Source organism: Engraulis encrasicolus, chromosome 3 (genome assembly GCF_034702125.1).
Source record: "Engraulis encrasicolus isolate BLACKSEA-1 chromosome 3, IST_EnEncr_1.0, whole genome shotgun sequence".
Lineage (NCBI taxonomy): Eukaryota > Metazoa > Chordata > Actinopteri > Clupeiformes > Engraulidae > Engraulis > Engraulis encrasicolus.
Genome location: NC_085859.1, coordinates 11,016,479 through 11,042,653, shown reverse-complemented (window position 1 = coordinate 11,042,653; position 26,175 = coordinate 11,016,479). Strand labels below are relative to the sequence as shown.

The window sequence follows — 26,175 nt, the reverse complement described above, 5'->3', positions numbered from 1 at the left end:
ATTTAATCAACTAATACGTTTTTAATATGCATTTGTCAACTGGGTTACATGAACATAGTAAGTTTTGCAGCTAAAAATGACTGTTTCTAAATTAAAAAAATTAAAAAAGTATCATGGAGAAAATCCCCCTTTTCATTTTTTCATTGATGAAAATTGCAATGTGTGCTGTCATAATACCTAGAAATTGGAAAGTGATATTCATGAAAATGGAAATGAAGAACGGGCAGCAGGAATTCTGGAATGAAATAATAATAATAATAATAAAATATATGCACCTGTGTGTGTGTGGAACAAGGCAGCCATCCGAGTTGGCAGCAGAAACAGTCCAGGCAATACTTTCTCTAGTCTTGTATTGTAAAAAATGTAGGCCTGGTCTGATGAGTCTTTATATCTGCTGCCAACTCGGATGTTAAAGTGATACTGTCCCATGTTTGGAAATGAGCTCATATTACATTTCCCCTTGAGTTAAGTTATTGGGTTATACCTTTCTCCTGTACTTCCTGCCGTTCTCTGACTACATCAGTGCAAATGTTACCTCCATGCTAGCAATTAACACAGAGTCCTATGAGAACAGTTTTCCCCTTCTTTACCTGGTAACTGAATATCTGTAATTTGGTAGTGCTGATACTTACCATGTACTTAGGCCTATATGATATGAAACAAGTTTAATTGTGTGGTAGAAATTGGTAATACTTTGGTAAGAGCGTTCGCTTTACTTTACAGTACAGTTTCCCCTTCTTTACCTGGTAACTGAATATCTGTAACTTGGTAACAGTGCAGAAACGTACCATGTAGGCCTACTTACATGATACATGAAATAAGTTTAATTGCTTGGTAAGAAATTGGTAAGAGCGTTCGCTTTACTTTACAGTACAGTTTCCCCTTCTTTACCTGGTAACTGAATATCTGTTACTTGGTAACAGTGCAGATACTTACCATGTACTTACATGATATATAACAAGTTTATTTTCTTGGTAAGAAATTGGTAATACTTTGGTAAGAGCGTTCGCTTTACTTTACAGTACAGTTTCCCCTTTTTTACCTAGTAACTGAATATCTATTACTTGGTAACAGTGCAGATACTTACCATAGCAAGTTTATTTTCTTGGTAAGAAATTGGTAATACTTTGGTAAGAGCATTCGCTTTACTTTACAGTACAGTTTCCCCTTCTTTACCTGGTAGCTGAATATTTGTAACTCGGTTACAGTGCAGAAACTTACCATGCACTTACATGATTTATGAAACAAGTTTAATTACTTGGTAAGAAATTGGTAATACTTTGGTAAGAGCATTCACTTTACTTTACAGTACAGTTTCCCCTTTTTTACCTGGTAAATAAATATATGTTACTTGGTAACAGTGCAGAAACCTACCATGTACTTACCAAACACTTTTGACTCAACGGCTACAAGAATGAAGATAAAGCCCATGGCAATGTGTGACATCAGCAATTGTTTTGTCAGGTAAGTACCACATTTACCCATGCAATAAATGGGTATGTATGGTGATAAACACAGTAACTACAATGAAATACTGTTCCTTGTAAGTTCTGACTTTGGAGTTGTGTAATGACCATCCAGAGCAGCACATTAACCTAGTAATTAAATGTGGTATTGCTGTAAAACAAACAGGTAAATAGGTAGTACTTTCATCCTTTTTTAAATTGCCATCAAACAATAATTACCCAGAAAATACACCGTACTTTCATAGTAATTCATGAGATATTTTCTTCTTAATTACATAGCATTTACTTTGTAGTAACCCCCCTTTTAAATTTTATACACCATCTAATTCCTCTCTGTTACCCAGTTGTTACCCAGAAAATACACAGTGTAGTTTCATGGTAAGTTTTGAGGTTTCCCCTGTAATTACATAGTATTTACATTGTAATTACCCCCCTTTTTACATTCTAGGTACCATGTAACTTCTCTCTGTTACCCAGTTGTTACTCAGACAGTACAGTAAATACTGTACCATATAGAAGTTAAATGCTTCCTAGAATGTAAAAAGGGGGATAATTACGATGTAAATACTATGTAATTACAGGGGAAAACCTCAAAACTTACCATGAAACTACACTGTGTATTTTCTGGATAACAATTGGGTAATTTCTCTCTGTTACCCAATTGTTACCCAGAAAATACACAGTGTAGTTTCATGGTAAGTTTTGAGCTATTCCCCTGTAATTACATAGTATTTACATCATAATTACCACCTTTTTACATTCTAGGTACCATGTAATTTCTCTCTGTTACCCAGTTGTTACCCAGAAAGTACATAGTAAATACTGTACCGTAAAATAAAGCGTTACCAAATATTCAATAGGGGCTTATATTGTTCAGTTCTAGAAATGAAAAAGTCCAAAAGAAAGAAAAGATGCAAAGAAAGAAGAAAGAGGGAATAAGGTGGGAACAGGAAAAAAACGTGCACGCACACACACACACACACACACACACACACACACACACACACACACACACACACACACACATACGCACACACACACACACACACACACACACACACACACACACACACACACACACACACACACACACACACACACACACACACACACACACACACACACACACACACACGTTATATTCCGTATTCAGCAAGTGGAGATTAAGAGGTCTGTGAAGAAGATGAGGCGAACTTCTGAGCAGAACATTTGTGTTAGTGCTTTACAGACAGGCCTTATTATTTTTCATTATTATCACCCACCTGTGGAGCCAGGAGCGCTTCGCAATGAGCCGACATAATGGGAGCCACTGAAGGACAGATAATTGAGAGGAATTGGCACGTCAGTCATCTAGTAAAGTGCTAGTGCTTCTCATCTCTTAATGATTGTCCAAGAGTGAACCAATAGTGCTCTTCCCACACCACCACCACCCCTCCCTTTCTCTCTCTCTCTCTCTCTCTCTCTCTCTCTCTCTCTCTCTCTCTCTCTCTCTCTCTCTCTCTCTCCCTCTCCCTCTCTCTACTACTTGAGTTTGGTAGAGCTTTCTCCTCTCCCAATCTAAGTCTCCCACCTCCTCTTTGGACTTGAAAGAGGGCCTTGCGTCTCCCATCTGTGATTCACAGTGGAGAAATATACTAATTGAGCATCACAATAAGTATCTCATAATTACAGCTACACACATGGCAGAGGAGAGACTGTTTCCTTAGTGCAGATGTTTGTGCACATACAGAAGACAATTTTAAGCATTTTTGGGGGCATTTTAAGCTTTTTTCCCCCCTCAATGCCAGAGCTTTGAGCTTTGTCAAGGGCAGCGGTTAAATCTGATTTGTGTCTGCTGCCTGAGTAGTTCTGTTTCTGGTTCAGCAGCGGTGCATGGGGAACCTACTGCTCTCAGTAGGCCAGGTGTGTTTGTCTTATTGTCCCGACCATAGAAATGAAAGGGGAAAGCCAGAGAAAAAGTCCAAATTATTCTTGCCATAAATGTTGAGATGTTCTTTTTTGCCTGTTTTTAGTAAGACAAAGCTAGCCATTTTGTCAAAGCACATAGGGGTTGTTATAAAGTGATTGTATAATCCAAACTCAGTTTTGACATTTAAAATGTAATATTTTGGCTTTGTGAGGCACCACAGGGGACTTGACTGGACTGCTTCCAGTAGTGGAAAACTGCATTGGGCATTTGCAGACTAATTACTGGGATCCATGGTGTTGGTATGGATGGACAGCGTGGGCACCTCAGTTAGTCTGTTGACATTTCCTTTCTTAAAATGCATTATTTTTTATCAATATTCTGTTCTTATTGTTCTTAATATGTGATAACATTGCATAACTTTGTAAGTTATCAGGAATCCAGTGAGGGACTTTCTATACTGTAGGCCTATCTAAGAGACACATTAGTAACAAGCCTACAGTACCTGTGGGCATCATCCACTGTAATGTTTTTTGTTTTTCATTTTTCATTCGCATTGTATGTCTATGACCTGGTAGACCGTAGGTCCTCCTGAACTGAAGAGAGGGTGAGAGCATGTTGGGGCAGAGGAAGCTCATGCACTTACAACAGCCATCTCTTGTTTGTAAGTTCAGCCCGAAGACCCAGGAGAGCTTCCTTTCAGCATCAGCTCAGAGGGCATGAGATCACACTCCCCTCCCTCCGCTTCTGGTTTCACTTCAGACTGTGAGAACAGCACAGCAGCCAAGCAACAGTGAGAGAGTGAACGAGTGCACAGGGCGGGGGGGTGCGCGGGGCAGGAGGGGATGGGGGAGGGAGGTGGGAGGTGGATGCGGAGAGGGTGAAGAAGAGAAACAAACACCATCGGGGTCCAGAATGATTCTGCCCTGTACTAAGATAAATACCAGTGGTGCAGGAGAGTCGGGAAAGAAGAACATTCACATCACAAAGTGTTTTATCGCTGGGCAGGCAGCAAAAAAGAAGAAAGGGATGGGGGAAAAAATGAAAGAAAGTAGGAGTCAGGTTGTGAAAGAGAGAAAGAGAAAGGGGGGGAGGAGGGGGAAAAAATGAAAAAAGTATAGATTGAGAGGACTGTCCATGCATAAAGTGGCTTTTCTGAGAGAGTGTGTCGACTGCAGGACACCTCCATTAGTCACAGGGAACAGTGCTGGACAGAGATAGCACTTCTGACAGCCTGTCATTTGCCACTCTGAACAAAACAAAAAGACAAATGGAAAGTGAGGCAGAGAAGGGAAGGGTGGGGTGGTGTGTTGTGGTGTGTGGACTGGTGTTAAGCTTATAGGAAGTCTGGAATTACGCGGAACATAGAGCAGCTTATAGCAGTATAGCTTTCTTGGCTGTAGCTTTCTGGAAAAAAGGAACTATCTATGGATGCTTTTTGGCTAAAACACGCTTTTAGGCCTGGAAGATTTCTCGATTTAAATTTTAATCGCGATATCAACATTTTCTATTTTCTACGATTATAAATTAGATGTTCGATGCGTATTCAAAAAACTTTTTTTTTGTCAGATTGCGCTGTGTACTCTTATTTTGAAATCACGCCCCAGGCGCTAGGAAGAAGCGTGCCATGCCCCGCCCCTCAGTCTAATTCTCCGGGCTCCAGTAGTGACTACGAGGGTGGCATCAGAGATTGTAAAGGTAGACTACAAGGGAAGGACGCTTATTGTTGCTGGCCAGAAATACAGGTCTGTCATAACCAGGCAAGCGACAAGGCAATTGCCTAGGCCCCAGCTGAATGGGGGGCCTGCTAACGACTGGCTATGTACTCATATTCGAATGACAACTTTGTGAGCGAGGCAAAATCTATTCAGTGCCGGAAAACCCTCTTGAAGAAGTCCCTCCCCCAATAGTTTGCCTAGTCTGGCTTGGGCCCCTAAATGCCTTAAAATGGCCAAACAGAAATGCAGCAATATTAAAGGGACAGGAAATGGTCAAAAAGTTACTGCAACTATGCTGGTCATTGAAACTGGGCTGCCTATTGCCAAATTTGATTTTTACATAAAAGTTTACTAAGTAATGAACAAATATGTTCTAGTATGGTCCACGTACAGTAATTTTTGCTGATAAAAATGGCTATTTTTGGAAATTCCCGAAGAAGATCCCCCTTTTCATGTATGAAAAGTGCAATTTTTCCAGTCATAATGAATACTTGGAATTTGGTGGTGGTGGTAAGTGTTCATGAAAAAGGTAACATTAGTGAATGGGCAGCATGAATTCTGGAAATAAACAACTAAACATCTCACACAGTGTCCCTTTAAGCTGAAGGAGTGTTTCTGTGCGTGTTGAGAATACAGCTGTGGAAAGTGTGTGCATGAAGAGTTTTTTTTTGTTTTCACACAGTATTGATTACTGATGTGGAGTTGTACGGTTCATGTGTGGGAGGCTGCATGAGGGGTTGCTGTTGTTGATTGTGTGGACTGGGAGTGTTCTGCACAGTTTAGAAGCAGATGTCTTGGAACAGAAAAGGATGCCTGAGTGGATCGAACAAAAAAAAGATAGAAAAACATCAATTACAAAAGATGAGAGGAGGTAGTGAGGGAAAAAAAACTGGAGTGAACAAGTCAAAGCTACAGGAGTCATCCAAGGATTTTCACCAAAAAAAAAACCCAACAGGTAAAGCCAGGTACTTGAAATGAAGGAATCTGTGTGGTGGAGAGCCTCTACGTGGAGGACAGCATTTGTAAGGGTAAAACTATTCTCCAACTAATAGCGAGTGTCAGCTTAGTTTAGGCCATTGTACGACACGCCAGTTCTGCCTAGCCAGCAATTTGCTGTGGCAACAGCAATTGTCCTCGGTATGAGGGGAGAGGGAGGGAGGGAGAGGGAGAGGGAGGGAGGGTGCAGTGTAGTCGGTGGTGCGCTGCCTGTGTCTATGGCTATGCATTGATTAAGGCGGCTGGGAGGCTCTTTTTAATTCACCACAGGAAAAGGCAACGCACAGCGTGAAAGCAGCCACAGAGGAGAAGAGAACACACTGAGAACACATGAACAGCAAGGCAGGTTTGGAGGCAGTAGCCCCATCTTCCCCAGGCCAGGCAGGAGGAAACCCAGGGAGGGAAGCCACTCAGTGGGTACACTGCAGCAGAATTTCCCCTTGGAGCTGTAGGGTGGTGCAAAGGGAACATTTAAAAGCTGTGCACTTGAAATTACAGTAAAAAGTATTGGGAAAAAAAACTGTGAAAAAGAAACATAGTAAATTGCATTACTTTTGGCATTGCATTGAAGAACACACCACCAGCTAACAGTACAATGTATTGCTTTTCATGTCGGATGGACCTAATGGTGCTGAAATAAAGAAAACATTCTACTAGAGTAGATACCACAAATTTGTCCACAGTTGTATAATGCTGACGTAATAGTTGAAGTAATTACAACCACAGTATACAGTATATAGTTTACAGTAAACACAAGTTACCCAATGAGCTAGATAAGAGTAAGAGTACTTCTGCATTTGCATTATGCACCTCTGCTTTGCACTGTGCTGTTCGAGTTCCATGCACTAGGTTGTGACGGTGTGCTCTGACAGCCATACTAACAAGCCTGGCTCTGTGGTGCTATGGTCAAGGTGCACGCTTCCTGTGTTAGAGACCTGCTGCGTTCAAAGCCAAGTAGAGTGACTTCTCTCCCCTTTGCCACACACTGCAACAGGTAAAAAGGTGTAATAAGCGGGGATGTCAGAGGCAAGACAGGGGTCAGAGAGAGGTCAGCATGTCTTGAGGAAGGTTGTGGTAACTAGGCCTACACCAGAAGTGACCAAAACGAACAGGTCGCTGAGGTGGTTGATTAAGCTTCCCTCTAACTGCCCTTAACAGACAAATAATGACATCCGTCGCTCTGGTCGTTTCTTGATGTAAACACAGGATAAGGCAAAGAGCATACAACAAGGAGGAGTGCAGAGATTCTGAAATGGGAAGGACAGGAATTGAACACAAATGGAAATACAAGCAAATATATAGCAAATGAAAGACACACCACCAGGTAGATGTATAATGCATGAGGAGGTGGAGGTGAGCATGCAACTAGAAAGAGGGCAGAGATGGTGAAAGTCGGACAGAAGTTGAAGAGAAAAGGAGATATAGCACATCATTTGGAGACGGCAGTGATCCATAAAGATAAGATTGCGTTTGCACACGCGTGATCACACGCTGCCCAACTGGATTAGCCATCAGCATTTGTAGACATGAATACACACACACACTCTTTCTCTCTCTCTCTCTCTCTCTCTCTCTCTCTCTCTCTCTCTCTCTCTCTCTCTCTCTCTCTCTCTTTCTCTCTCTCTCTCTCTCTCTCTCTCTCTCTCTCTCTCTCTCTCTCTCTCTCTCTCTCTCTCTCTCTCTCTCTCTCTCTCTCTCTCAAAGCCATACACAACCTCTCACAATGTCTGGTCTCCTAAACATCCATTCACTTACAGTAGACTCACGCACGCACGCATACACACACACACACACACAGAGCCATGTTTGGCAGTATTGCAGCTGTGGGTGAGTGCGGAACTTGACATTTGAGACGAGGCAAAACAAACACCATGACCATGATGAACATAAAATTCTGCCACAGTGATGTAGCCTCTGTCCTGTCAACTGGGGAAAAAGGCAATCCGCAGCCAGAGAACCAGACACTTACACAAACAGAGCTCAGCATCTGTAAGTGTCATAGGCAGCCCGTAAGATACTAGCGTTTTCTCCGAGGCATAGCGTGGAATTCCCATAATGTGGAATACAGTATTTATTATATGTCTGACTTTGAATTTCTGAATGTTAAGTAAACATGGTGAATTGAAAGACAATATTTCATTTCATAGAAGAAATGTTTTGATTGGTCGTGAGTTTTGCTTACTTATTGTACTTTTTTCCCTAGCCTCGACTAGCCTCGATTCACTTCGGTATACCACATAAGGCAGCGTCCCACCAAGGGGGCAATTCGTCTGACTTGTCTAACGTTAGAGAAACACTGCCGACACAATGATTTGTTGGTGTGTAATCAGAGAAAAATCTACGTTGACGGTGTACTTAATTTACAATTTATGTTTTGTTTGTCTGAAGGTCCAGGCTGGCGGACTTCCATGCACACTGCCTGATGACTCCGGAGTCGATCAACGGCTGTCCTAACGAGGACTATCAAGCCTGCCTTGCCTCCTACGTTGGCCTCATCGGTGAGTGGAGACAATGTTTAAAGCCAAGATGATGTCATTGTCTGGACCCAGAGACCTATAGCATAACATATAATCAGAAATTGTAATACAATGTATGACTTATTTAAGATAGTGGCCAGAGTAGGTGTTGCAGCTGTTCTGCTCATTGCAACTGTGCTGTCTAATTCTTATTTTATGTTTTTAATAATACAAAAAAATAATAATAAACTAATATTTTGTAGTAGTCCCAGTCGTAATTAATACTTGGAATTTGATAGTAGTGGTAAGTATATATGAAAAAGGTAACATTTGTGAATGAGCAGCATGAATTCAAACTACTAAAAAAATAAGGTGGAGCAAAACGTCGAGCCAGAAAGTGGTTTATTATATTTCCTATATGTTACTATGTGTGCATGACCTGTTCTTTTGAAATCAGTACTGATGACAGTTTCTCTCTATGTTAAAGAAAATGAAAAGAATGCCGCACACTCTGCTCCATGTTTGAAGAGGGCCAGACGGCCGAAACGTCACTTCACCAATAAAACATGGAGCAGAGTGCGCAACATTCTATTCATTTTCTTTAACATTTGTATGCTCAGGAAGCCAGCACCTCAAGAAAGACTTTAATGGTGTGCGATACCTCTTTTTTTCTAAAGTTTCTCTCTATGTGCCTCCATTTTCACCCTAGGCACTGACATGACGCCCAACTATGTGGACCACACCCCGACCAACTTCACCATCTCCCCATGGTGCTCTTGTCGCGGCAGCGGCAACAAGGAAGAGGAGTGCGAGAGGTTCCTGCAGGACTTCAGAGAGAACAGCTGCCTCAGTAAGTACATGCCGTCACTAATTGCTACATACGTCCGTATGTCTGATGTATGTCAATATTGTAAAAAAGGGGAAGGTCTATCTTTGTACTTTTGTCTTTGTCATTTTATTTCATTGTCATTTTTTGTTTTATTTTGTTTTGTATGTTTTGTTTTTGCGTTGTATGTGTTTGCGTTAGTTACTACAGATGAAAAGTGACATTTTTTGCTAATATTGGCATATTTACATCGTACATTACATTTTATTCTCAGATATAAAGTAGGCTAATTAATATGCATGGTTCTTATCAAATAAACCACTTTCATTCCAAGACCATAAGGTGACAGAAGTGAAAGATAGACAACCATTGTCATTGTGGCAAAGCACACAGCACACCACAGGACACAGTGCACACACCTGTGCAAGGGGGCAGCCCAATTGGCGCCCCAAGGGAGTAAGTGTAACGGAGGCTAACTAGCACAGAGTTGGCGTGGAACGTTGGTAAACCTCCCTCCGATAGCCTCATACAGTCTCGTGCCGTTGGGCCGAGAGACTAGTCTCTTGGCCCAGCGGTATCGTACTGTGTCTCCCATTGCCGGACCGTTGTAGTTGACGAGGTCGCACGTTCGACCCCCGAGGGGGGTGAACAGGTGCAAGATGACCTCCGTCACAGTGGTGCCGTTTGACCCGGATTGGGAGTGAGGTTTAAGGGAGACAGTGTAATGGAGGCAAACTAGCAGAGTTGGCGTGGAACGTTGGTAAACCTCCCTCCGATAGCCTCATACAGTCTCGTGCCGTTGGGCTGAGAGACTAGTCTCTTGGCCCAGCGGTATCGTACTGTGTCTCCCATTGCCGGACCGTTGTAGTTGACGAGGTCGCATGTTCGGTGCAAGATGACCTCCGTCACATAAGGTGTGTGTGTTTGGGTTTGGGGGGGGGTTTGCTCAGGGTGTCTCAGGCATGGCAGAAGGTGAGGAAGGGCTGGTTAATTTCTCATCAAACAGATGGGTGCTCAGGAATCATAGCAGCAACCCTTCGGCTGCAGGCCTGGCATCCTAACCACTTTAAATGAAAAGAAAATAAAGGTCCGCAACACTGTTAAATGCTCCCAAATATTTAATGGCACGACGTTTCGGACTAACCGTCCTTCATCAGAGTGCAACGGAAGGACGGTTAGTTCGAAACGTCGTGCCATAAATTATTTGGGAGCATTTAACAGTGTTGCGAACCTTTATTTTCTTTTCAGTTATCTTACGTGTGCCACTGATTTGCGTGCATTCTTTGACTTTCTGGATATGCCAACCACTTTCTCATGACAGTCCCCCCCCAAGACCAAAAGGTCTCTTCAAGGTAAAATAATGGCTATGCATGTCCGAAACCAGACGCTTTAGTGACTTGCTGCCTTGCTGCTGCCTTCCCTGCCTAATAACTCACACAGTCCATTGAAAGCGTTTGGACATTCTGGTTAGGTAAGAACAGAGAACACTTGACTATTCTTAAGAACTGACTACAGCGTTGGATCTTGAAGGCAGCATGAAGGAGCCATCTTTTGATGAAGCAGAGATCTTCAAAAGAAACACGTTGTGCATTTATTCGATTTTGACAGCTGTGATGCCTTCCTGGCACCAAATGCAGTCTTTGAAGGCAGACCTTTTTTTTGTTTTGGACACAGCCGCACATTGGCCTTTTTCATATTTACATGCCTGTCCACCCGGGGCAAATATGAGCAGATTGGACAACAATAACAACAAAGAGGAGCAGATGAATTACACAGCTGAGAATATAATCAAGGCAGATATCTGAGATACAGATAGACGTGCCATGTTTTGACAAACTGGAACACTTCACAGTGCGGATCTGCGCTTGAAGAGCATTCAAGTGAACCAGCAAATTAGGAAACTCCCTTGGGTTCACCACAAACATACTGTATCCAGGAGAGTGTTTATCACAGGCCAGACTTTCACTCTCTGAAGCTGGGATGTCCCCCTCCAGTAACAGGGATGATGTTACCACCAGTCTTAGTTGGTTTTTGCTTTTTTCCCCCTGCTAATTGTTTTTCATTTCACCCCTCAAATGCAGTGATTGCTATTAACAGAGCGGCCGGGCTGGGAAGTGGAGACACCTGTGGCCAGGGGAGGAGCACTGCCTATTTAACCAAAGGGTTGACTCCTGCTCCTCGACTTCCGGCTTGGCACTTCCACTTCGAAGCCCGCTGACTACTGCTGCTTGGCTGTTGCGCTCTTGCCATTTTGACATTTTTGGTCTTTTGCCTTTTCTCTGTTTTGTACCTTTGACCACCTGCTGTTTTTCGCCTACACGGCATTGACGATTCTTATTTTGGATTGGAGCACGGCTCCTTTATTTTGTTACATTCCCCCCTAGACTTACGAGTTCGGGATTCTTTTGTTACCCCCTAGACTAACGAGCGTAATAAATATCATCGTTGAACCTTTTTTCTGGTTTTGGTGTCCTTCTATGTTACCGTTGTAACATATTGGGGGCTCGTCCGGGATTTGAACCCACGACCTCTCGCAGCCTGTCGCTATTTTTGATATATAGCATTTTTGTAGTCTAGCCTTGTAGGGTTTTTGTCGCTTTTTGGTCGCTGTGTTTCCTGCGGTTTTTTTTCCTGTGGTGAGTTTACCTTCGCTTTTTGGGCTTAGGTGTGTTTTTCTTTTTCTCTTGTAGCTCGTTTTTGTGGATATCCCAGGAGGGGGCTCCCTGAAGCCTCGAGCTGGGTACTCCACGGAAGAGACGTAGCTAGTGAGGCCTTTTGTTTCTCTGTTTTCAGATTAGGCAGAGTAGGGACACCCCCTGCCCAGTTTTACGCTTACCACTTTTACCTCCAACGCAGCGTGCCAATCAGCTTGGCCTCACTCCCACTTTTTGGAGTGATTCTCGTGGCTTCACTCCTGTCTGATTTTTGGAGTGATTCTCGTATTTTGTGGGAAGTCCGTTTGTGTGTTTGTGGTCCTGTCTGCACTTCGGGTACCCGTGTCTAATTGGCCACCTGTTACTACTTATGTGTAGTCTGTTTGTAGCTTCGTTACGGCGAGCCCATTGGCTTTGTTAACTGCTACTCGTGAGGAGCATCGAGTTTAATTGGTGTGTGCTTGTATATTTGCCGGATAGTTTCCGCACACGTCCTGTTACGACTATCTTGTTAATCAGCTGTTCATTATCAACAATCATGTCCGATATCACAGGTTTTGTTGAATCTCCGTCTCGCACAAAGTTGCACCGGTTTAACAAACCACAATTACTAGAATTGGCGAAGAAGTACGATGTAGAGTTAAACACAGAGGAGGAGAGAACCAAGGACAGTATAAAAACAAAGCTCCTTGGGGTCTTCAATGAAAAGGGTATATTGCCGCCCCGAACGCCAGCCAAGGCTGCATCGCCGACCTCGCACTCCACTCCGTCTAGTCCGTCTGAGGCTGTCCGCTTGCGCGAGCTAGATCTCGAACAGCGACGGTTAGAGTTAGAAACTGACCTCGCAAAACAGCGACTTGACATAGAGCGTGAGCGTCTTAGGTTGGATGCCGAAAAGGCTAAAAGTAAAACTGTGTTTGACGTGGCGAAAAATATCAAGTTGGTGCCCCCCTTCTCTGATACCGACGTAGAGCGGTATTTTCCGCATTTCGAGAGGGTGGCAACCAATTTCGCGTGGCCAAAAGAACAATGGGCTTCGCTTCTCCAGTGTGTTTTAACTGGGAAAGCCCAGGAGATCTACTCGTGTCTTCCTCTCGACAAGAGTCTTGTTTACGACGACGTAAAGAGTGCCGTACTCCGTGGTTGCCAGTTAACCCCCGAGGCGTATCGCCAGACATTCCGAAAACTCCGTAAAAAAACAGACCAGACGTATGTCGAGTTTGGCCGGCTAAAGGAAACTTCGTTTGATCGCTGGTGCGATGTAGTTAACGCAAGTGACCGCGCAAAACTACGCGAGTTAATCCTCCTCGAGGAATTCCTCAACTGTCTGCCACCTTCTGTTGCAACACACGTCAGCGAACAGAAGCCCCAAACTCTGTCTGCTGCATGTGTTCTAGCAGACGAGTACACTCTCATTCACCAGGACCGTGCCAAGCCTCGCCCATCGTCTCCTGTGTCTAGCAAACGTAATGGCACAAAGTCGCCGTCTGTACCGTCTGATAACCCAAGTTGTTTCTACTGCAAGAAATCTGACCATGTCATTGCTGACTGTCCTAAATTGAAGCTTAAACGTGCGCGTGATGCTAACACCACGACAGTGAGTTTGGTGCACACACTTTCGCCTCTACAGCGTTGTTCCAATAATGTCACAACCACCGACGAATCGTTGTATGAACCGTTCCTGTTAGACGGATCCGTGTCCGTGTCTGGTGCCGCTCCAGTGCCAGTACGCATGTTACGCGACACCGGCGCGAATCAAACTATCCTTCTACAGGGGGTCCTCCCGTTGTCAGCGCGCACTGCCACAGGCAGTAGCGTGCTGGTTCGTGGCATTGGAAAGGGGGTATCTAGGATGCCTCTCCACCGTGTTTTATTGCGGTCTGACCTTGTTAGTGGCGAAGTGACTGTTGCTGTCCATAACTCTCTACCTGTCCCCGGCGTCACACTGCTGTTAGGTAACGACATAGGCCGCGGCAGCGTGTTTAGCTGTGACGCACCGCTTGAAGTAGTGGCAACACCATTGGTATCTAACACACCCGATCAATGTGAGCGCGAGCATCCTGAAGTGTTTTCCGCCAATGTAGTGACGCGCGCGCAAGCTAAGAAGGCTGCTGAGTCTAAAGTAGTTCCAGACATCTCTCTAGCCGACACCTTTATGATAAAGCCAGAGGCGTGCGCTAGACTCAAGGAAAAAGGACCTAAAAATAAGGTCGTGTTAGATCCAGCAATGCCTAAATTACTGCATGATGGTCCTGACTTTTCTTTGTCCCCATCTGAGCTGATTAAGCAGCAAAAAGCGGATGATAGTCTCGTAACCTGTTTCAACTCTCTGTGTTCTGACTCGGAAATAGGCACTGTCACCCAGGGTTACTACCTACACAATGGTATTCTCATGAGAAAGTCCGAGGACCAGCCGCCAGTTCCGCAGATAGTAGTACCGTTCAAATACCGCTCCGCCATCCTGAGTTTGGCCCACGACGGTCTTGCTGGCCATAGTGGCGTGGCTAAAACATTCGATCGTATAAGGCGACATTTCTTCTGGCCCGGTGTCAGGCGTGACGTAACCCAGTTCTGTCAGTCATGTCACCCCTGTCAGCTCGCTGGGAAGCCGAACCAGTTAATTCCACCTGCGCCGTTGCACCCCATACCGGCTATAGGCCAGCCGTTTGAACGTGTCATTATCGACTGCGTTGGTCCGCTCCCCAGATCAAGAAGTGGTTATCAATATCTGTTAACTGTCATGTGCGCGTCCACGCGCTACCCTGAGGCCATCCCCCTCCGAAAAATTACCACGAAGGCAATCATGAGAGCTTTACTGCGTTTCTTCTCGTTCGTTGGCTTACCTCGCGAAATCCAGAGCGACCAGGGCACCAATTTTATGTCCAAGGCGTTTGCCAAAGCCCTCAAGGCACTCCAGATCACCCATCGCGTGTCCTCTGCATTTCATCCTGCCAGTCAGGGTGCATTGGAGAGGTACCATCAAACACTCAAACGTATGCTCCGTGCGTATATTCTGGAAACTGGAGCGTCTTGGGAAGACGCCGTCCCTTGGCTGCTGTTTGCCTCTCGCGAAGTGGTGCAAGAATCCACCGGTTTCAGTCCGGCGGAACTTGTATTCGCTCATCAACTGCGTACACCCCTGACAGTCCTGAGCGAGCGCTGGATTGGTGCTGGCCCGCCAAAAAGCTTGTTGCAATTTGTAAGTGACTTCCGCACACGCTTGCACCAAGCTCGCGCTATTGCAAGAGCCAACTTAGAATGCGCGCAGTCTGAGATGAAGCGACGATTCGATCGAAAAGCTCGTAACCGCAGCTTCGCAGTCGGTGACAAAGTCCTCATGTTGATGCCTATTCCGGGTTCTGTTTTTCAGGCCAAATATCGTGGCCCTTACAGTATCGAGAAGAAACTGTCCGACGTGGATTATGTGATTGCTACGCCAGATAAGCGCTTCCGTTCCCGCGTTTGTCACGTTAATATGTTGAAGCCTTATCTCATTCGCCAGTCGCCTGATCCACCTGTTGTCCTCCTCTCATTGGCTGAGAGCGAGGATTCTGATGCGGCCCCGTTGCGATGTGTCGTTCAGGGCCGCCTAAACAATACTGAGATGTTAGCAACCTTGCCAACCCATTTATCGCATTTGACTACTGAACAACGGCGTGATATTGTCTCATTAATCCACGAGTTCCCGGAGATATTCCGCGATGTCCCTTCCAGGACAAACGTTCTATTGCATGACATCGATGTGGGAACCAGTCCCCCAATTAAACAGCATCCATACAGGGTTAACCCGACCAAACGTGCTGTCTTGCGGCATGAAACGGATTATCTCCTGTCCAACAAACTGGCTGAACCGAGTGTCAGTCCATGGAGTTCGCCCTGCATTTTAGTCTTGAAGAGCGACTCTTCGTATCGCTTCTGTACCGACTACCGCCGCGTCAACTCAGTCACCGTTCCCGACAGCTATCCCATGCCTCGGGTAGATGACTGTGTTGACAGGGTCGGATCCGCCACGTTTGTTTCCAAATTAGACTTGCTAAAGGGTTATTGGCAAGTGGGCCTCACCCCCAGAGCAAGACTAATTTCTGCTTTTGTGACTCCGGATGCATTTTTGCAGTACAATGTCATGGCGTTTGGAATGCGTAATGCCGGTGCTACTTTCCAACGTCTCGTTAATCTGGTTTTGTCGGGCGTGTCTAACTGTGATGCCTATTTGGACGACGTCGTTTTGCATGACCATATATGGTCTGAACATTTGGCTCGGTTGCGTGAGGTCTTCCGACGGCTCTCTGCAGCGTCGCTCACAGTCAATCTTGCCAAATGTGACTTCGGAAAAGCAACCGTTACCTACTTGGGTCGCATAGTGGGTGGTGGTATGGTTCGCCCTGTGGCGGCCAAAGTTGAAGCTGTGCAAGGTTACCCTGTACCCTGTGACAGACGTGCCCTGCGCAGATTCTTGGGTTTAGTGGGTTATTATCGCGGCTTCTGCAAAAACTTTGCCGCCGTCGTTTCGCCTCTCACTGATTTGCTCAGTCCGAAGTCCGCCTTCCTGTGGTCCAATGATTGTCAGAGGTCGTTTGAAAATGTCAAAACGCTCTTGATGTCAGCGCCTGTCTTGGTGGCGCCTGACTTCTCGAAGCCGTTCAGCCTAGCCATTGATGCCAGTGATACAGGCGCGGGAGCTGTCCTTCTCCAGAGTGCTGAAATGCACGAGCACCCGGTCTGCTTCTTCTCCAAGAAATTCAACCGTGCGCAGCGTAACTATGCCACAATAGAGAAAGAAGCCCTGGCGCTCGTGTTGGCGATCCAGCATTTCGAGGTGTATTTGGGTTCGTCGTCACAGCCAATTGTCGTCTATACTGACCACGACCCCCTCAAATTCCTGAACAGAATGTTCAACAGCAACCGCCGCCTCATGCGCTGGAGTCTACTGCTTCAGCCGTTTGATCTCCGCATCTCGCACGTTCGCGGCAAGGACAACGTCGTACCCGACGCTTTGTCCCGAGCCGTGGCTCCTGAGCGTTCTGTTGATACGACGTTCCCGTCCATCTAAACAGTTATTTAATCCTGACTTAGGCCCTACCTAAATTTCCTTCTTCCCCCAAGTGTCATCAGCATGTCCGCCGTTTGTAATGTCGGCTGGTGACACCTGTACATATCTTGTGTTGTGGTGGTGGGTTTTGGTGTACACTATTAGTGTAAAAATGTTTATCTATTGGTGCATAATTTTATGCAATATTTGCATACTATTATGCACCCTCCTTTTTCTTGTTTTTCTTTTTTTGGAGACTAGAGTCACCATTTTGCGGTGGGGGTGTTACCACCAGTCTTAGTTGGTTTTTGCTTTTTTCCCCCTGCTAATTGTTTTTCATTTCACCCCTCAAATGCAGTGATTGCTATTAACAGAGCGGCCGGGCTGGGAAGTGGAGACACCTGTGGCCAGGGGAGGAGCACTGCCTATTTAACCAAAGGGTTGACTCCTGCTCCTCGACTTCCGGCTTGGCACTTCCACTTCGAAGCCCGCTGACTACTGCTGCTTGGCTGTTGCGCTCTTGCCATTTTGACATTTTTGGTCTTTTGCCTTTTCTCTGTTTTGTACCTTTGACCACCTGCTGTTTTTCGCCTACACGGCATTGACGATTCTTATTTTGGATTGGAGCACGGCTCCTTTATTTTGTTACATTCCCCCCTAGACTTACGAGTTCGGGATTCTTTTGTTACCCCCTAGACTAACGAGCGTAATAAATATCATCGTTGAACCTTTTTTCTGGTTTTGGTGTCCTTCTATGTTACCGTTGTAACATATGATCAGTGGTGTAGTGGGGAATTTTAAAGTGGGGGGTACGTGATTATTAACGTCATCAAATCATTTGGCAACTTATCATGTCAAACCCCCCAACTGTCCTTATACCGTCATTGCTTCTCCATTTTCATCTGTTTGGTCAATCACCTGCAATACTGCTATGTGGTCATTCCTTTTTGTATTCAAACATGGGCAGAGGATTTTTAAAAAAAAATCTCACTTCAGGAGAAATGGGTGGACTGCGTGGGTGGACTCCGCCCACTGCACCCCTGGGGATGATTAAAATGTTTAAAGTGATACTGTCCCTTGTCCTTGTACTTTCAACCGTTCTCTGAGTATGATGCTGCAACTTTTACCTCTAAACTAGCAGTTAACATTGAGTCCTATGAGACCAGTTAGTTGTCAGCTGGTCTCATAGGACTCCATGTTGATTGCTGACTTGCAGGGAAATTTTGCACTGCCATACTCAGAGAACGGCATGAAGTACAGGAGAAAGGTCAAGGTCATTTAACTCAAGGAGAGGTGTAAAATAAACTTATTTCCAAAAATGGGACAGTATCACTTTAAAGACACTGCCTCCTTTCCATGTTCGCTGTTACCTATATGACCAAGTTGTAATAATGTATTACTTAACCCCTTAGCGTAAAGCCTATCTAATATCCTTACTGGCACCAACATTGTAATGGATATGTCTTAATCTGTTACTTAAGGCTCTTAGTATACTGTCATAGCAATATTGTTATGATGTAGTCAAGTATTTTCAGCAAACCGTGAATAGACCTGCCGTCGACCCCATCTGCAGTAGTAAGAGGCTACAAATCTGTGCAGTTTTGCAGTGCAGTATTACAGATTTAACGTTTGGTTTTCCCCACAAATAGTAAAGTGTTGCAGTGGTGGAACCAGTCATCTGAAAGGCCCCCCCCCCCCCACCCCACCCCACCCAATACAGACAATGTATTCAGGGACACCTCTCTACTGTACCTGGGCCCAGGACAGCTGACCCCTTTGTCCCCCACTGTACTGCTGGCTTCCCTGCACTACAAAACTATCACGCTTGAATGGGTACCTGTCAAAGTGCCTGTTAAAAATGTTACACCGTAATATTGGCGTTACATTCTTCCCTTGGTGCGCAAATAATTGTGTCATCTTGTGGGTCCGTGGTGGGCCCTCAAGATGGCGCTACCCCTGTGTATTATTAGTTCTATGACGTCTGTGCAGACACCTTACTCTTGCGTCTTCATGTAAACAAAGATTCCACCTTAGAATGCTCGTCTAAACGCGAATTAAAAAATTAAGACTTCTGCGTCTTCTCTTTTCATCATTCTCGTATAAACGCCCCCTCAATCTATAAAACAGAAAGGTACCCCAACCCAATACAGACAATGTATTCAGGCCCACCTCTCTCTACCTGGCCCTGGGACAGCTGACCCCTTTGTCCCCCACTGTACTGCTGGCTTCCCTGCACTACAAAACTATAAAACACATACCCAGACACATGTCCACCATGCTGTATCACTGCAGCAAACCTTGAGGACATGAGCTTGCTAAGGGGTTTCGCCCACAGATGCATGGGGTCCTGTGCCTCGCACCACAAAGGGATCTCCATCATTTGATACAGACTAGACTGAAGATAAAAAAAACAAGTGCAATTCGTCTTAGGCTTTCTTTTCCTTCGTCTCTGTGTTGTGAGAGATGTGTTCAAGGAAGCACTTCACAGATCTCAGCATTTTCTTGCATTAAAAGAGGATTCCTTATGCGCATCCACCTTCTTTCTCTCTCTCTCTCTCTCTCTCTCTCTCTCTCTCTCTCTCTCTCTCTCTCTCTCTCTCTCTCTCTGACTCTCTCTCTGTCTCCCACCCTTCTCATCACCCCTTCTTCACTCTTATCACTTCTCGTCCACCCCATCTCTCTCTCTCTCTCTCTCTCTCTCTCTCTCTCTCTCTCTCTCTCTCTCTCTCTCTCTCTCTCTCTCTCTCTCTCTCTCTCCCTACCCCCCCCTCATCCCCACTCCTCTCCAACACAACTTACTGAGCCATTCAAGGAACATAAGGGCAACTTGACAAGAATATGTGTCTCTGTGTGATTTTTTGGCCTTATAATTCATTTTGTTTCTTTTGGCTGAGTATGCAAAAGCAGGGGCTGTGCCATGAGAAACAGCGTTATCCGCTAGATGCTCCTGTCAGGGGACATTTGTCATCCCAGAATTGAGTAAAAAAGGAGGATGCCACCGAATACAAACTGTTACACTTTATGTTTGATGGTGTGTGTGTGTGTGTGTGCGCAGAGGCGGACTTTCCATTAGGCCAACCTAGGCAACGGCCTAGGGCCCCGACTAAAGCTGTCCTCCATTGGGGCCCCAACTGTCACACCAGTCGCGGTAAACACACAAAAAATGTTGTCTTGATCTGAATTTGTCACTTATGTAAAGTAATAGAAGATATATATGGGACAAAACACATACATAGCACCAAAACACATAATTTTATGTCTATATAAAGGGTTTTGAGGGCCCCATATTTACATGTCGCCTAGGGCCCCAAAATGGCTAGATCCGCCCCTGTGTGTGTGTGTGTGCGTGCGTGTGTGTGTACTTGTATGCGTGTGCGTGTGCGCTTGTGTGTGTTTGTGTATGTGCGCGCCTACTTGTCTTTACAGATGTAGACAAGAAAGAAATCAGAAACAGGCGGGAAGGTGAGAGCAGGGATTTAAACAACAACTCAACAGACAAGAAAAGAAAAGGAAAGAAAACACACAAGCTTTTCTGTGAAACCCAGGAGTATCGCCAAGCATATCACAGCAACATCAGTGCCGAGGCTTTTTCAAATGAGATAAGTCTCCTGCTGCCTTCCCCCCAAGCCCCAGATGAGCTCCTTGCCCTTGGATCCCCCCCCCCGCCAACCCTCCCCTGACTAGCTAATCCAAGTTCACACAAAACAAAACAAAAAATCAGTAAGCGATGGATTTTCCAAAACGTTGCAAACTTTTTGGGCAAGGTTCCCAGGGAGTGGAGTGGCAGGATTTCATGCAAGGCGTGGGTGTTGTTTAGGAAAGAAGGGAAGGCCCAGATGAGCTGGACGATCCCCCTCATCCTTGTCATCCAAACACACTTTCATGCTGTATATTTTGTAGAGATGCACCGGATCCTGATTTTTAGGATCCTGCCGGATACCGGATCCACTGCTTAAGATCCTGCCGGATCCGGAACCGGATACCGGATCCTACAAAAGGGTTGAAACATATAGTCTACTCGCACACATGGGCCCTTTTTATTATGTTGGCTCAAACTATTTTTTAGACTCATTGGCTTACTGCCACACTGCCTGCAACGGCCGCTTCCAAAGGGCTTCCACTCCATGCAGTGATTGGGGTTGTGAAAGACTGACTGAAAAGCCTAGGCTAGAGATGCACCAGACAGATAACATGCCAGATACCGGATCCACTGCTTAAGATCCTGCTGGACCCGGATCCTGTGAAAAACCCTATTATCCTGCCGGATCCAGAACCGGAACTGGATCCGGTGCATCTCTAATGTTTTGTATCATCATGTGAATCCAGGGGCGCCACTAGGCGTAAGCAGAGTAAGCAGGGTAAGCAGAGCGCGTAGGGCCTCATCCACCTTGCCCCGGAAATCGTGGCCTCTTAAATTGAGATTGACTAAAAAGCGTATTATTAGTAGAGATGTACAGGATCCAAGATCCGGTTCCGGATCCGGCAGGATAATAGGGTTTTTCAGACTATCCGGATCCGGTAGGATCTTAAGCAGTGGATCCGGTATCCGGCAGTAACCTAAAAATCAGGATCTGGGGCATCTCTACTTTTTACGTAGCCTAGGCTTTTCAGTCAGTCTTTCACAACCTCAATCGCTGCATGGAGTGAAAGGCCTTTGGAAGCGGCCCTTGAAGGCAGTGTGGCAGTAAGCCAATGAGTCTTAAAAATAGTTTACGCCAACGTAATAAAAAGGGCCCCCGTGTGCAAGTTGGCTATGTGTTTCAACCCTTTCGTAGGATCCGGTATCCGGTTCCGGATCCGGCAGGATCTTAAAGGGACAGTTCAGTCAATTTCAACATGCAGTTGTAATGCTCACACTACCCTGGACTTGTCAGTGCCTGAGATTTTTTTTCTTCTTCTTCAGCCGTTTCCGAGATCCTGGTTATTGTAATGGGGGCAGCTCTTTGTTTACATTTCAAAAAAACATTTTTATTTATTCCCAAAAACATAGAAAAGGTTATAAAACATCAGCAGACAACTAGCAAACAGCAGTACCTTTTGGGAAAATATTTGGAGTTGGCCTTTCATTTTTTTAAAATGTAAACAAACGCTGCCCCCATTAGAATTCCTCATATCTCGGAAAGGGCTGAGCCGAAAAATGTGGCATCTCCGGGCACTGACAAGTCAAGGGTAGCGTGAGCAATGCAACAGCATATTGAAATTGACTGAAGTGGTCCTTTACGCAGTGGATCCGGTATCCGGCAGGATCCTAAAAATCAGGATCCGGTGCATCTCTAATTATTGTTATTAGTAGTAATAGTAGTAGTAGTAGTAGTAGTAGTAGTAGTAGTAGTAATAGTAGTAGTAGTAGTGTTATTTAATTATGGGTGGTCCGCTCTTGACCAGGGCCTCCAAAACCTTAGCAACATCCCTGCATAAATATTACCAATCAAGCCACTTATGCCTCTTTTCCACCCTACGGTTTTCTGGTAGGCCTACAGCTCTTATATTGAGATTGACTAAAAGACGTATTATTATTATTATTATTATTAGTAGAAGTAGTAGTAGTAGTAGTAGTAGTAGTAGTAGTGTTATTTAATTATGGGTGGTCCGCTCTTGACCAGGGCCTCCAAAACCTTAGCAACATCCCTGCATGAAACTTACCAATCAAGCCACTTATGCCTCTTTTCCACCCTACGGTTTTCTGGTAGGCCTACAGCTCGACACAGCGCGACTCGGCCACCACTTTTTGCTCTTCGACTGAGCTGTGTCGTGCCCTATCAAAAAAGTGGCGGCCAAGTCGTGCTGTGTTGAGTTGTAGGCCTACCAGAAAACCGTCAGTGGAAAAGAGGCATTAAAAGACCATCTGAAAAGACTTTGAAAAACATTTATTTTGATTCCACCATATGGGAACAAGAGCTATTTATAACTTAAGAATTTATAAGAATTTGACAGCATTTTACACAACATCAGTGGAAGTGCTGACTGGGTTTAATGATTGTATGTCTTGCATGTCAAAAACATTTATGTAACACAAACACATTGAATCAAAGGAACATTAACGCAATAACACCATCTATAAATGTGATGTAAAACGTGTTACAGTATATGTCCAGTGTACAGTATGTTGTATAATCCATTCACATACTGTATAAGCCATTGACCCAGGAAGGCACTCCTCATGGGGAGGAACTGCATGGTGACAGATGCTGACAATAAAGATGTCTTACTGCTTACTGTACAGCCCTCTCATCTGAACCAACTTGTCATGTGGACTCTTTTTCTTCTTTCTTCCCTCTCGTTCCCACCCTCTTGCTGAACTCTCCTCTTGTCCTTTCCTGTACCCAGTGACGGTTTCTCTTTGGGAGCGCTGTCATTGAAACGCTGAACTTGGTAATGTCAGGAAGTTTTGTTGGGGAGGCCAGTTGCTTAATATATCTGAATGGGGATTAAACCCATCAAGTGTCTCGGTTCCTGAAAGGACTGAAGCACCACCAGTAGTGGTCTTGCTTCCATTGGCAACAATGCGGCATTTGCATAATGATCCCCTGTTCTCTCCCTGTGTGTGTGTGTGTGTGTGTGTGTGTGTGTGTGTGTGTGTGTGTGTGTGTGCGTGCGTGCGTGCGTGCGTGCGTGCGTGCGTGCGTGCGTGCGTGCGTGCGTGCGTGCGTGCGTGCGTGCGTGCGTGCGTGCATGCATGCGTGTGTGTGTGTGTGTGTGTGTGTGTGTGTGTGTGTGTGTGTGCAGGGGTGTCATACAGGTGGGTGAAATGTCACCAGGGCCCCATGTATATAGGGGGCCCACACAGTGTCTGATTTAAAGATACATGGCTTGGGGGGGTTCATTGCCGCTGATTGTACATAGGGCCCACAAAATGCTGCTACGCCCCCGTGTGTGTGTGTGTGTGTGTGTGTGTGTGTGTGTGTGTGTGTGTGTGTGTGTGTGTGTGTGTGTGTGTGTGTGTGTGTGTGTGTGTGTGTGTGTGTGCGACGTGTGCATGTGTGTGTATGTATGTGTGCGTGCGTGCGTGCATGCATACAGTATGTGTGGCCGTGTGCAGACGCCACCGAGGACCATTGGGATCTCTCTCAAGGACATGCTCACCACTCTAATAACGTCTTTGAACAAAGTATGCCTCTGGATTAAAGCTCATCGAAGAGCTGAGCACTGTGAACGCCAACACTTATCATGGGCCTTTCAAGTCGCCCCATTAGCCACGCACAAGAGACAGTGGTGTGGTGCGTTGTGTTGTGCTGTGCAGTGCTGGGTTGTGCTGTGCTGTGTCTGTCCTTTTGATCCACAGACTAAACTAAATGAAGCAATGCTCAAGCAACATGCAGTACTTTGTACAAATGATTACACGTTTTTTGCAAGTTTGTTTTTTCATCCCTATGGTGTAAAAGTCAACAGAGTCAATTATGTATACATACACTTATAACCCTGTGACCTCCCCGCCACCCCGTTAACTCTTTCCCCCATGGAACGCCATGGAACATTCCAAGGCTACCTTTGAAGTATAATTGTATAAAATAATTGAAACTGTTCAGATGATAACATGTGAATACATTCTACCAATATGCCTGGAACATATTGTACGGTATATTGGTACCATTTTGTATTTCTTTTTTAATTATTAATACCATTGGTCGCTACTTTGGCTAACTTTGGGGGAAAAAATCCTGAAGCTGTTCATAGGGTCGTCAAATCTCGTCAAGGATATACGGACAGTGTCGGCAAAACTTGTCATTAAGGATACAGAAGGGCGTAAATGGTAAAAGGTTATATAGCGCCTATCCACACCTCCGCCTCGCATGCCTCACATTCACCCATTCACACATCGGTGCCAGTGGCTGCCACGCAGGGTACCACCCTGCCACCAGGAGAAATTTAGGGGATAAGTAACCTATCTTGCTCAAGGACACATTGATGGGGTCAGACAGAATGGGGCTCGAACCTGCAGCCTTCAGGTTGCCAAACAGCACCTCTACCACCTGAGCCACCACCGCCACATCAAAACTCTCATTATGAATAAAGAGTTATAATGTCAAGCATAATGATGTGCTGGATGTGTCTCCTGGAAATGTATTGTGTTTGCTCAACACCATGTAACATTTGCTACGTTTACATGAGACATTCAATTCGGAATTAACTCACTTCAATTCTGAATAAAGCTTAATTCTGCTTTGAAAACATCCTGTAAACACTTCACAATTGGGAATTAAATGAAAGATCAAAGTACACTGGGCGGCACTATTTAATTCTGATTTTTTTTATTCGGAATTAAAAACATCAACGTAGCCGTTGTGTTCCATGATAAAGTTTTACCTTTGCAAGAAACAGCAGCCAAAAAAGAGGCATTAAGCAATTAATTCACCTAATTAGTTTCTCAAGTTATGCTTAGTCTGCAATTAAACTATTAGTCTGTGTTGTTGGGGAAGATGCGCCATTGCTGAGGCTTTTAGAACATTATTATACTAACTATTCCATTCCACATATTCCATTGTTGTTGTAAGTTGTTTTGGGTAAAAAAAGAAAATCTGTTAACTGCAAAACAAAAAACATGAACAATAGGGAGTTTACTAGTTGTTTGTTAATTTATTTCCTTTTTGCATTGTGAGGCTACTTTTCTTCCTCCTGTTCGATGTGGATACCTGTCTGAAGGCATCGCCACTTGTGCTCTCTCTCTCTGTTTTAGGATACGCTATCCAGGAGTTTGGTTCTGGCACTGACCGGTCTAAGCCTGCCACGATCGCTCCCACCACCTCAGTCAAGCCATACCAGGAAGTGAGCGTGCATGTTACCAAGACAACAGCCAATCCCGAGAGCACCTTTGATTGCCTCTCCTGCACTAATTTGGTGAGTTGGTACATAATCAGTGCTGTTTACCACATTTGTGTGGATGTGTCTGCACACTGCTACAAACAAATATGATAATAATAATAATAATAATAATAATAATAATAATAATAATAATAATAATAATAATGATAATAATGACTGACAATAATGTATGAATGTTATGGCCGCACTTCCTGAACACCCAGGGACACTGGCAAATAGTAACAATATAATATTATAAACTATATGCACATGCTTCGGTTTAGTTTGATAGCAAATTCTTGAAAACAAAATATGTTTAGTCCTC

General features: G+C 44.8%; 1 protein-coding gene across 3 annotated transcripts in view; it reads left to right on the top strand.

Annotated features, from left to right (window-relative positions):
* gfra2a (GDNF family receptor alpha 2a) overlaps nucleotides 1-26,175 on the top strand; it is a 205,125-nt gene that overhangs the window by 164,318 nt on the left and 14,632 nt on the right. For all 3 annotated transcript variants that reach the window (XM_063194734.1, XM_063194733.1, XM_063194735.1), the window contains exons 6-8: nucleotides 8,475-8,584; nucleotides 9,252-9,392; nucleotides 25,726-25,886. In XM_063194734.1, coding sequence (XP_063050804.1) covers nucleotides 8,475-8,584; nucleotides 9,252-9,392; nucleotides 25,726-25,886 — 412 coding nt within the window. The remainder of the gene's footprint in view (nucleotides 1-8,474; nucleotides 8,585-9,251; nucleotides 9,393-25,725; nucleotides 25,887-26,175) is intronic.